The sequence below is a fragment of the Mus caroli genome, chromosome 2, assembly GCF_900094665.2.
Source record: "Mus caroli chromosome 2, CAROLI_EIJ_v1.1, whole genome shotgun sequence".
NCBI lineage: Eukaryota > Metazoa > Chordata > Mammalia > Rodentia > Muridae > Mus > Mus caroli.
The window spans coordinates 97,627,013-97,640,586 of NC_034571.1; the positions used below are offsets into that span (position 1 = coordinate 97,627,013).

General features: G+C 42.9%; 1 protein-coding gene across 7 annotated transcripts in view; it reads right to left on the reverse strand.

Moving 5' to 3' along the window:
* The window catches only part of Kiaa1549l (KIAA1549 like), a 271,141-nt gene that overhangs the window by 18,625 nt on the left and 238,942 nt on the right, over window positions 1–13,574 (reverse strand). For all 7 annotated transcript variants that reach the window (XR_003835987.1, XM_029474423.1, XM_021156233.2 and 4 more), the window contains one exon: window positions 5,189–5,539. Coding sequence is in view for 6 of the 7 variants with exons in the window: in XM_029474423.1 (XP_029330283.1) it covers window positions 5,189–5,539 (351 nt within the window). In the remaining variant the exon portion in view is untranslated. The remainder of the gene's footprint in view (window positions 1–5,188; window positions 5,540–13,574) is intronic.

A 13,574-nucleotide genomic window follows, 5' to 3' on the forward strand; every position in this document is an offset into this window, starting at 1 on the left:
CTAGGTCAGCAATCCAGAAAAGCACCCACTCTCTTCATATCCAGTTACAGGTGACTTTGTACAGACTGAGTCATGTAGAAGGATAGTTCTGATTTATTTGAAGATAGAGGCTTGACAATTAAAATCTAACTCCAAGGAGGAACAAAGCACATTGTTGATCTATCAGACAACCAAGAGCAATGGATAGGGCACTGCCCGAGAGCTATGCATGAGCATTGTCCAAGCTCTCTGCCTCAAAGAGAGCAAGAGACATCGAGGCCACTTTCCTTATTTCAATATGTGAGGATACTGAGGCCCAGAGAGGTCAACAGATGTGTCAAAAATCACAAAGCCCACGAAGCACACTGCCTGTAATTCAGAGGTGTTGGGGGTTGGTCAGTACAGAGGACATGGCTTTAAACCTGAGGTTGGTTCTTATCTGATCCTTCACAGCTGCTTGGCCTCAGCTACGTTAACATCTCTTGCCTTCTGTCCCATTAGGCACAGAGGAGAATAGAATCACACGCTGATTTCAAAGCTGTTTTCAAATTTTTAAAAATCCACATGTATGTGTGTGTATGTACTGTGTGACTGTATGCCCCAGGTATGCAGGTGTCCAGTGAAGCCAGAAGTGGGCATCGGTTCCTCTGGAGCTGGGGTTCTAGGTGGTTGTGAGACACCTGATGTGGGTGCTGGGAATTGAACCCAGGTCCTCTGGAAGAGCATCAGTCACTCCTAACCACTGAGTTCTCTCTCCAGCTCCTCAAAGCTGTTCTCAAGCTTTCTAGCTGAATCTGAAATGGGGGGGGGGAGGATGGGGGAAGTTATGGAACCTTTAGGAGGCAGGGCTTAGCTGCTTTGTTGACAGCAGGTCCTTGGGGGTATCTTGTCTCTAGTCTCCTCTTACCGCAAAACACGGCCAGACTCTGAAGTCATGAGCTAGTTTTCCTTCTTCAGGCTGTTCCCTTAGGCATTTGGTCACAGTGACATGATGGCAACTAATGCAGTGGGCAGGGAGAGGCATTCTCCAGCCTTTTTTCTTCCCATGCAGTAGCCCTCCTGTAGATCCAGTGACATTCCTAAGTTTAATGGAGCATGCTTTGTTTAAACATCAAGAGCTCTGCTCGTTTTCATGGGCAGGGCTCAGGGTCGAGCAAGAGCAAAGAGCCTTGTGTCAGTATAGCACAGTGACCCTGCCTTCAAGGATCCAGAGAGTGTCAGGATGCATGATCAACAGTAACTGGTCAGGATCATCCCCTCCAATTCCTTACCCACCTGGCCAGATGGAAGCTCAGGACAGATTCAAATTTATTTGGAGAAATATGAGCAATGTGATATATTGTGAATCCGGGTGCTATGGCTGTGGTGGCTATAAACATGCCTGATATGCTTGGGAGAGGATATGTTCTGTCCTTAAGGGGGAAGGAGGAACACAAGCTTGTTAAGCCTACTTACTTGCCTCCCATACTAGACCAGTGACAGGAATAGAAAAAGCTCCCCTAAATCGGGTCAGCTTCCTTATGAGAAGAACGTACACCATGCATGTAGATATTTGCATTTTCATTAGAGCTGGAAGGACATCCCTACAGTTCCCATTTAATCAGAGGATGGAAATCAAGTGGGCGTCAGTGTTAGGCAGCAATAGGTTTTCACCCATTTCTGCAATTAAGAGCTGTTCACGTGGCCCCTGGGTCCAGGGATTCCACAACTGGGGATTCAAATGTCTGCAGATGGAATGTCCTCAAAAAGAAAACTGAAGTCTGTACTGAGCACACATAGACATTTCTTACAATTATTCCCCAAATAAGGGAGATGACAGCTATTCACATAGTGTCTGGGTTATGTCTTTATAAATGACCTAGAGGTGACATAGGAGCATATGTGTAGGGCACATTTGCAAATGAGGCCCACGAGGAATTTGGGTACTGAGTACTGAGGAGTTTTGCTGCCTTCTGAGGGATCTTGAACCTGTCTCCTGTGGACATCAAGGGGTGACTGTGTTAGGAGAGAGCATGTCTACACAGCACTTAGACTGGTGTGCATTCAACAATAGCGATTCAATAGATGGCAAATGTTATTATTATTATTACTGTTAATTCTTCTGTAAAGAGTCTGGTGGGCAAAGTGCTTCAACCCTGATGCCTTTTAAAGAATCCTTACTCTCTCGCCAGCAGGGAAGTTGTAGGATATTTTCATTCCACTTGGCGTAGACCCATTATGGCTGCTGGCAAAATTGGATTGGTCATTAGGTGTCGAGTCCAATTTCTTTATAGATTCAAGAGGTAAAATATGATCAAAGCTTCCCAAACTGCACTGTAGAAATTCCAAGATACCTTTCCCATGATGTAAATGCCACGAGGCTGGCACATTAGGAACACCAGCTCTCAATTAACCCCCGGCAGAGTTGGGAGCATTTTCTCTTTTTTTGCAAGACACAAGGTAATAATCATGGTTATCTTGCTAAATCACTGTTTCTTTCCATCGATTTTCACATTATCACAGCACAGGGGCCTCTGCAAGGTCTTGAGTTAAGCATCATCACCTACACTGCATCCTGTTGGCTGTCTTCTCCTTTTGTGGAGACAGGAATCTTGTGCACTTGGCAGAGATGGAAGCCGTGACAATGGAGAGATGCTTTTTAGTGTGTTCTGCTTTGATGGCTTGCCCTCGGGCTGGTTTATGTTTCAGTCTTTACTCCTATGAAGCTCGCCCATTTTCCAATGGATTTGCCCTGCTCAGCATAAGTGACAAGTCCTAATTTCAACAAACAGCTGCCTGAGTGTTCGAGTGTCCCACAATGTTTTTAAATGGCTTTACTGAGCTGAGGTGTAAGGGCTATGGCAACATCTCACTTGTCACCAATCAGAAGATTTGTCTCCATCATCTAAAGCTTTCTCTGTGAAGCCCAGGGCGCTCGTGGGTTCTTAGAATCAGCCTCCACACAGCCAGGGGAGAGACTTGCCATCAAACAAAAGCAAAGTTTGCCTAGGACTCTGAGATGGGGCATTGAGGGTGGGTCTTAACAGAGCAGAAGGAGATGTGGGTTCAGAAAGCTGAAAAGAGTCATAGACTATAGGCCCAACAAAGCAGAACTATTTGGATCATAATGAGTGATGTCAAGTAATTTAATGTGCTGGCACCATGCCAAGCAGTCTCCTGAGTATTAACTAACAAGTCTAGGGTGTTTGCTAGGTGCAAGACCTGCACTAACGATTTCTCAGGAACTAATCTTATCACCACCAGTACATGCAGACTCTGAGTCTCAGAACTGCGTCCTAGGATCATCTGGTTGGTGGGAGCCACTCCATTTTGTGCTAGGGAGGTCAAGGTGAGAGATCCTCATAAAGAGACTGGAAAAGAGTTAATGAGATGAAGTTGGTGGCAATCAATACAGAAAGGATATGAGTGGACCTTTCCAAAAGTCAACTTCCTAGGAGGAGTATATAAAGTGTTAAGATTGGGGTGTCTTATAGATCTACGGAAGGAAATTCTCTTCCCCAGTGGGGCAGTGCCAACTTCATGTGCATTATCAGAACGCCGTGACCTTGGAAACTGTAATATGAATGATGACATGGGAAAGCATTTATAATGGCAGATGTGTAAATCCATGTGAGATTTTCCCCATCCTTTTAGATCCGGGCCTTTGCAAATGTGACTTGAGTGATCTAGAGTTGCTGACATTTTCCAGGAATGCAGGTCTTCTTGAACGTATCCATCAAAGTCCTCTGATGGCAATGACAAATTTATATTCCTGAGACCTGAGCACTGATTAAAAGTATATGTTTTAAATTATGTTAAGAAGACATATGAGTGGCAAACGAAACCATGAAAAGGCGCTTAACACAGTATCATTATAGGAATGCAAAACAAACAAACAAACAAACAACATAATGAAACCTACCTCAAACTCATTAGGATAACCATTGTCAAGAGACTAAAAAGTTACAACACCAGTGAGATGTAAAGAAATAAAAAAGTTCATTGTTGGAGAGAATGAAAAATCGTACACCATTGCAGAAAACAATATGTCAGTAGAAAACAGAATTCTGTTTGCCTCAGTACTCCCCCTCATGGGTAGATACCCAGAATAATGAAAGCAAGAACTGGAAAAGATATGTGTGTGAGATATGTGTGTAGCCAACCTACTGTGGCACAAAGGTGAAGACCACTCAAATCCCTACACATTGGCGACAAAATGATACAGTGTGATATGTACACTTGAATATTATTCAGTCTTAAAATTTCGGAAGGGCCTTCTGATGCACACTACACGGACAAAACTTGAAGTTTATGTTAAGTGAAACATACCAACCATATAAAGACAAAGATTAATTTATAGACAGAGGTAGAGTGTTGGCTCCCAGGACTATGAGGGGAGATGAAGGGAGTCATCTTCTAATGAGTATAGAGGATCATGTTGGCAGGATGAAGAAGTGGTTGCACAAGGATGTGAAAGGGTATGATGTCACCAAACTGTGTACTTTAAAATGGCTAATATGCTGAGAGCTGGGGGCTGGAGAGATGGCTTAAGAGCATGCTCGTTTGGAAGCTGAGGGTTCCATTCCCAGCACCAACATGGCAACTCACAAATGTCTATAACTTAAGCTTCTAGGGGACTGGACACCCTTTGCTGTAAAATAGAAATAGTCTCAGAGGTTCATTATACAGAATGCATAACATACGAGCAATGCCCAGTTCAGCACATTGCATAAGGATTTAACTCTTGTGTACTTAGGAAGAATTTCCTTCTTACCAGGAAGCAGCTTATTGTTCATATTTATTTATTTTTTACCAAGAGAAACTTAAAGCAACTTCCTGAAGTTCCAAAGCCAGAAAGTGGTTGAGGTGAGATTCCTGGTCAAGCCACCGGGCTCACAGTCTATGTTCTTAGCCACCAGGACTCACAGGCCCTTCACACAGGCCTCTTTGATATTTTTTGGACATTTAAGTTGAGATTCATGTTTGAAAATGGAGAAAACCACCAGTGAGTGGAGAATGGATTAACCCTTTCAGGGGTGATAGCAGAAAAGGAAATGTGAGGAACCTGTCCCCCAAGAACAAGGTTTGGCTGTGGAACATGAGTGGAGTGTGAGAAAAGACTCCAGCACGGCTTTTCCCTAAATTCCAAAATCCTTGCTCTGGGCCCCTGTTGGAATCTAGTGGGGAGAGCAAACCCAACGATGGTAGGTGAACAGGAGATGAGACTTACCGGCCGGGGCAGACTGTACTGGTACATTTCTGGTCGGTAGGTGGGCACCCACTGCACTCCAGCCCTGGGCCGTGTCATGGTCCCCGGAGCACTGGTCACCACCTCTGAGTACGGCAGGTGCTGAGTGGAGCCATAGGTCTCCTGGTGCCGGCTTTGGCCTGCATGGCCAGCAGATGCCAGGCTAAAGGCTTCCTCCAAAAGCATGTGCATCTGCTGTCGGACTTCGTCGATGGAAGGCTGCGAGCTCAGTGTGGAGGTCTCTGAGTGGCCCTTCACCTGCCGTGCCCTGCCATAGCCCCGGGGCTCGTGGACTCTGTCCACGTTGGTTTCTTCTATGATCTCAGGCTCAGTCTGTGGGAATCAAACAGAGCGATTTGTTAATGAAGTGCTTTCCCGTATCCTAAACTATTCACTGGGATGAGTCAAGGAGCCTGTGCTAACTTAAGTCATATCCAGTGTGCTCTGTCTAGGAATTCCCACGACAGGAGCTGTCGGCTAGGCTTTACAGGAGCTGTTATAGTCTTCAGGTCTCCACAGCTACATCAGTGTGGCAGACTTGCTAATTAGCATAATAATGAGAAATGGCTTTCACTGATTAAATTAACAGCATTCTCAAAAATCTTTGATGCCTTTGGGTATAAGAATCTGGAGCACTGTGTAGCCTATACCCCAAAGGCCAGCAAATCGCTATAAATGAGCCTGGGTCCAGCCATTGATTAGGGAATTGTTGGTTCCCTGACTCCATTTATCACGAGCAGCAACACAATCTTCCTTCTACATACAGATGATCTACAAGTATAATGTGACATGAATGAACAGCTCTGAATGGGGCTCGGTGTCCTGTTTTCATGAGCATGCCACAGGAGTCAGATGTCTGCTCAAGCTTGAGATCTATTGATCTAGACCATTCTCTTTCACCTGCCTCTGTGAGCAGGGTAGATAACTGAGTCCCATTAGCATTCAGAGAAGTCTCCATGGACTGTCATCTTAGGTTGCCTGTTGATGAAGGTATGTTTAGTAAATTGTGTGTTATGTTCTGTGAGTGCTTATTCATTATCAGTTCTAAGGCACGCTGTCACACTGGCCATGCACAACCCTCAGAATGCAAAAAGCAGGAGAGAGGGATGGCTCAGGTGATACAGTAACTGTTACGGCAAGTGACAGATCTAAGGTGCACGGAGAAGCGAAAAACTAGGGCATTAAGGATACCCAGCCTGGGAGGCTGCTTTCCTTCCACTTTGTCATAAGTAAAAAGATGACATACTGCTTGTCAGAGGATCGAACAAGGAATCCGCGAATGTCTCTGTAAAGATTTAGACTACTAGGACAGGGTACAAACACGATGAGGGTAGTCTCCAGCATCAGCACACTCATCACCACTATTGCTGTTAGCCACACAGATGCTCCTGAATTTGAATGACTGTGTATATGAGGCACTTGGCTGCATAAAATATATACTGTAGGAAGGTATCAGTGGGTATCATTCACACAGGTAAGTCTTGCTCTCAAAGATCCCAGACATCAGAGCTATGCTATATTCATGTTTGTGCCGGATAGTTCTATGTCAACTTGACACAGGCTAAAGTCATCGGAAAGGAAGGAACCTCAATGATGAAAATGCTTCTTTAATTTTATTTATTTATTTATTTATTTATTTATTTATAATACTTTTTATTAGGTATTTTCCTCATTTACATTTCCAATGCTATCCCAAAAGTCCCCCCTAGTCGGCCATCACTGGAAAGAGAGGCCCATTGGACTTGCAAACTTTATATGCCCCAGTCCAGGGGAACGCCAGGGTCAAAAAGTGGGAGTGGGTGGGTAGGGGAGTGGGTGGGAGGGTATGGGGGACTTTTGGGATAGCATTGAAGATGAAAATGCTTCTATAAGATCAGGCTATAGACAAGCCTATAAGGCATTTTCTTAACTAGTGATTAATGTGGGAGGGCCCAGCCCATTGTGGGTGGTGCCATCGTGGGCTGGTGGTTATGGGTTCTATAAAAGAGCTGCCCGAGCAAGTCATGATGATCAGAGGAGTAAGCAGCACTCCTCCACGGCCTCTGCCCCAGCTCCTGCCTTCAGGTTCCTGACTTCCTTCAATGATGGACTTCAAATAATGGACGTATAAGCTTTTTCTCCCCAACTTGCTTTGGGTCATAGTGTTTTATCATAGCAATAGAAATCCTAACAAAGGCTGGGCAGTGGTGGCACAAGCCTTTAATCCCAGCACTTGGGAGGCAGAGGCAGGTGGATTTCTGAGTTTGAGGCCAGCCCAGTCTACAGAGTGAGTTCCAGGACAGCCAAGGCTACACAGAAAAACTCTGTCTCAAAAAAAAAAAAAAAAAAAAAAAAAAAAAAAAAAAAAAAAGAAAGAAAGAAAGGAAGAAAGAAAGAAAGGAAGAAAGAAAGAAATCCTAACAAAGATGGTGTTGTAAAAACACTTTTACTTTTTGTTAGTATTAACTTAGTACATATACATTTGTGAATAAATTAAAAACACAGCATGAAAAAGAAGTTAGGCATTAGGCATCTCTTCTACTCTTGTTGCCAAGTTAGAACTTGTCTGTATGTAGTTAAAGATCAAAAGTAGGCTCTCCATGTACCTTAAGACTAGGTTTGTTAGCAAACAATTATAGTAAGCAATTTCAAGTATTATTTTATTTTAACATACACAAAAGCAGATCATAGGATAGAACATAAAATTATCCTTTTATATGAGGACACATATGCCACTGGGGCAGTTTTAGAGAAAGGACTTTTGATCGTTGTCTGGGAAGTGGGTTTTCTTTTTTATTTTTCTTTTTTATTAGATATTTTCTTTATTTATATTTCAAATGCTATCCCCTTTCCTGATTCCCTCTGAAAACCTCCTCCCTCCCCCTGCTCACCAACCTACCCACTCCAGCTTCCTGGCCCTGGCATTCCCCTATACTGGGGCATAGAGCTTTCACAGGACCAAGGGCCTCTCCTCCCATTGATGACCAACTAGGCCATCCTCTGCTGCGTATGCAGCTGGAGCCAACAATGTTCCAAGCAAATGGCCCCAAGAAACAAGCTGGAAGTGGGTTTCCTAAAAGCCAGCAAACCCAGCAAACCCAGCTGTTAAGATTTTGCTTGGAGATATCCTCTAGATAATGAATCTGACTTCTAGAAGAACGTTTCTGTATAAAGCAGAGAACATTTGGAGTTGATTCAAAGCCCAAGGGTCTTTAATTTATGCTCCATTGTAAAGGAGAGGACAGAGAAGTTGAATGATTTGCTCAAAGTTGCCCGGAGGTGGGCATGTTGACCTGGGCATATCCCACTGTGCTCCAGGCTCATCAATGCTGATCGCTACCCCATGTGGCCTTCCTCCCTACATCTTCAATTCTCCCTAATACAGAATGGATAATTGGTGCCAGATTACTCCTGGGTGGGAAATTAATGTCACCGAGGTGATCTGAGCTATATTTTTGCCACTTTTCAGTACTGTTACACATCTGTAGTCAGAAGGGTAAATATACTGTGTGAATTTATAGTTGTGTGTTAGGCAGGGCAAGAGTCTTAGTAACGTATCTTCCTCTTCCTCTTCTCCTTAAGATCCTTGGGGTGGGGCTGTGCAATATGTGGGGTGGGGGTGGGGGTGAGCAGGGCACCTCTCTGAATTGGGTTAGTGAAGGTTAGCACTTCCTTTGGTACAGGGAAGTAGACACTATGCTGACTTCCCTCAGTGATGAACAGTGCTGTGAAGTGTAAGGCAAATAAACCCCCTTCTCCCCCAGATGCTGTGCTCATGGTGTTCTGTCACAGCAACAGAAACCCCAACTAAGACACTGTCTCTTGAATTCCAACTGTCTTAGGAAGGGCCACATCCCTCCTAACACCACAGTCCTTTGAGTCATCTGATGTCCACCTAGGAAGGGAAACACCTCCCAAGCCCTCTGCCTGCAGAATGGGGCCATGTTTGTTCTGGTTTTAATGGGACGAATACCGCTTTCAGCCTTAGTTACTCTTTAGGCTGTGTTAAGCAGACAGCAATTAGCAAAAACCTGACCCCAAAGGACTACCCTATAGGAGAGATAAATAGCAAGAGTGACTATAAACTGACAGAGGTGAGAAGCTGACATGCCAGGTACTGTTCCCAGAGCTTTGTATACACTGACTCTTTTTACTCTTAAGATAACCTACTGCAATATTAACATGTATGATTATTTTTATTGTACAGATGAGAAACCTAAGGCACTGAAAAGTCAAACAAAGCCCTCGTCCACTGTACACACACAAACAGATCTTTTACCATCCCGTATGTGTGTGCTCTGAGCAAAGCAGGAATAGACTTCTGAGACAATGACAGAGATAGAATAATTACTAAGATTATCTCAGAGACCACGAGGATAGACGCATCAGTATATAAACAGAAGTGCTTCGCAGCAATATCTGGCAATAAGCAGTTAACTGTTCCCAACTGCTCCTCAGGGGTTCTGAACTCCTCTGGGGTTCTGTCTGGGTTATGCCATCCATATCCCTCAATCCAGAGCTCTATGTCTGAAGCCATTGATCAGCTGTTAAGTGAAAGAAATCCATTATAGCCGGTATTCACGTTTCCTTGAGGACCTGTGCTATGCTTGCCCTGTGAGGAGTCTACCGCATGTATTGCCTTGCTTAGCCTCACAGGTACATAAAACAGATGTGTTCATTTTCAGATGGGGGTAGTGTGACCACTGGTTTACCTGGCCCTTGCCCCTTCCCTACTCTTCTGTTCGCTTATGATGTCTTATGCTTAGACATACACATGTGAAGCCTTCCCACATTGACTGATGGTGGGCTTGAGTGCAGAGTCTGTCTGGAGATATATTTGGGAATGAGAATGTATTTTTAAGCCTATTTAACCTGCAAGTTAGCGTATTTACTTCTCAACTTCCTAGTGAAAAATCCTGGGAAACTATTTTGTGTGTGTGTGTGTGTGTGTGTGTGTGTGTGTGAATTAATCAAAATATAATTCAGTAGAAATTCTGAAAGGAGAAAAAACAATGAAGCAATGACTGTTAATTATAACAAAACATAGAACACTCAGATAAGCCAAACAAAGAAAATTAAACCCATTGTAATCTGCCAGAATGATGACAGCTAACACCGTGACCTTTGTGTATGTCCTTCCAGATGTTTCTATGCATAGGGAAGAGGTTACAGATCATAAATGCCCAACACCTCCAATCCCGACCCCACACAGAACAGACAATGACACGTTGCCCGTGACAGTGACAGCCTTCCCTTCCAAGGCACTCATACTCTGACATCAAATCCTCTGGCTTTTGTGATAGAGAACAGGAAGTGGGACATCCTCTGGCTTTTGTGATAGAGAACAGGAAGTGGGGGCAGCAAACTTGAGAGAGGAAGGGTGTGGACTGCAGGGTTTTGTTTTTTTTTTTTGTTTTGTTTTTTTTTTTTTGTTTTTTTTAAAGTAGGCGTTTCCTAGAGAAGAACAAAAGTAGTTGTGACTGTGAAGGAGAGAACTTAAAAAAGACCACATCTTAGTCAGGGGTTCTCCTGCTATGATAAATAGCTCGGCCCAAAGCAAACTGGTGGACAGGGTTTGTTTGGCTTGCTCTTCACTTTACAATCCACCATCAAAGGAAGTCAGGTCAGGCCCTCAAGGTAGGAACCTGGAGAGAGGACCGAAAGCAGAGAAGGAATAACAGACACTGGCTTGTTCTCTATGGATGATGCTCAGCCTGCTATTGTTTTAACCAGGACCATCTGCCTAGAGCTGTCACCACACACAGTGAGCTAGGCATGCCCACATCAAGCACTAACTCAGAAAGCGCTAAGTAGACTCATCTATAGCCCGATCTTCTGGAGACACTTTCTCAGTCGAGAGTCCCTTTTCCCAGATGACTAGCTTGTGCTAATATGACATAAGACTAACCAACATGACCTCTGAGTATGATATCACATATGAAAAATATGAATTGAGGATTAGAGATGTTTACAAATTATTGCTGTTAGCATAGTTCTTTGGTTTAGATACTCTTTCAAAATATCCTGTCTGTATTATGATTTTATAAACAAAATAAGCATACACATGTATGCACATGGATACAAATATGTAAAGTTTTAAAAAGTTTATTTAACTTTTATTTATGTGTATGTATGTGTGTCTGTGTGAGGGTATGTCACATGCATGCAGGTGCCCTCAGAGGCCAGAAGAGGGTGTTGGAACCTTTGCAAATGGAGTCCAGGTGGTTGTAAGTCAATCTGATGTGGGCGCTGGAAGAACAGCAAATGCTCTCAACTGCTGAGCCATCTCTCCAGCCCCAATGTAAGGCTTAAAAAATACACTTTTTAAAATATAGTACACACTTATGTGTCTATATACTATTATATATAAGTACTATATATAATATTATATGTCAATGAATATCACTCATAAGAAATATTTTAAAGAATTTCATAACCATATTATAGGGAATTTTAAGATTACAGTTAATATAGCCTACTCTTTTCAGTGGTCATCTGATATCTCACTATATGCAGCAAACTGTAAAAGATATTCTTGTGACTAAACTTGTATATAGCCATGTGTTTACCCCTAGGCTAAATTCACACAAGTGAAATTGTTGATATAGAGAATATGCATATATTTAAGTTTTGGGGTAGTTATGAATTTTCTCGTGGTAGATTACAACCTATAGAAGAAATCAAGACCGTTCTTTCTCCCCTGAACACAGGGGCCCTGGTTTTGGGTGCTGTGCTGCCCTCACACAGGACAATCACCTGCAGTTCTAATCACACTGTTTTCTTTCTTTAAAAGAACTTTCTATATTTGGTTACTTTATTATTTTATGTGTTTAAGTATTTTGCCTAGGTGTGTGTGTGTGTGTGTACATGTGCACACTGTGTTCATGCCTGCAGAGGTCAGAAGAAGGAGTTGGATCCCCTAGAACCTGAGTAGAATGTATTCCTTATTACTGAGTCGACTCTTGGGCCCTACATGTTATTTTCCAAAGAGCAAGGGAGTCTCATACAGCAAGGCTGCCTACACAGAGGGTAAAAATGTATGTGACCTCAGTTTCTTTCTGAAACTCCCTGGGAACAAATTTGAGAGACATTATAGCTCTGCTAGGGACTCCATAGGACATATGAAACTACTTCACGAACTTAGTCCTACTGTTTGGCCTTGGGGAATATTTTGTAGCCTGAAGTCTTCAACAAAATTAATAACTAGTTTTGAAAAAAATACACTAATGGAAAGACAAGCTACTGACCAGCAGAAAATATTAGAGTCTATATTCAGGCTATGTAAATGACATTGATAAATGAATAAGAGATATCCAGTTTAAAAATGGTACATTATGCTTGAAAAGATACCTCAACAAAGGAAATTATCAAAATGTCCAACTTGCAGGTATCATCAGTAACTGGGAAAATTGTATCCCTTCAGATTCTGTAGAATGAGTTAAAAAAAAAAAAACCAGTCTAATAACAGTGAATGCTGGTGAGGCAGAGAAATAGGGTTGAATAGTCATTGCTGATAAGAGGGAAATGGTTTGATGCTTTCTAAGTTTGCAGTTTAGAAAAAAAGTCAGACCTATGTATCTACTCTACAAGCCAGAAACTTTATTCCGGGTTGTCTGAAACAGATGAGGGCATGTTTACAACATAGCTAAGTTCTCAGCGTATTTTTCATACTAGGTCTAAGGTGAAAACAACCCGAATATCCCACAATAGGGTGATGAATAAGCACATGACATTGGGTTTTTATGAGAACAGTAATAGAAAAGAACAAGACACTGGTAATGCAGCAGGATAGGCGAAGCTGAGCTGGAAAGTCAGATACATAGTATGTACTCAACAATTCATTTATAAGAGTCCAGGAGAAGCAGGGCTGTGATGGTGGATATCAGATAGGCAGTCGCCCCTGGACAGGTAGTGCTTGAAAGAAGAGAGAGGGAACTATCTGGGGTGTATGAGAGAGAGAAAAAAGTTTCATATTTTGATTAAGCTGATGGTCACAAGGGTATGCCCATTTACTACAGATATGAACAGTTTACTATAATATATCAGTTTCACCATGATAAAAGAAATAAAATGGGTTGGAACAGAGTAGCTGGTTTGGTGGGGGCTGCTCAAGGAAGATCTGCCTAAGGAGGTGATATTACCGAAGACCTGAAGGCAAAGGGGCTGGCTATGTACTTACTACAGGGCAGCCTAACAGAAAGTCTTACGGTAGGAAAGGGCTTGGAATGTGCAACAGAGAAAGGACCATTATGGAATGAAATTGTGACCCCCCAATTCACACCCTGCAGTGGTGCTCCCCAGGACCTCAGAATGTGATCCTGGTTGGAAAGTCAGAGTTTTAGAGGTTGATTAAGTTAAAATGAAGTGCTCTTCCGGCCGGAACAGCACC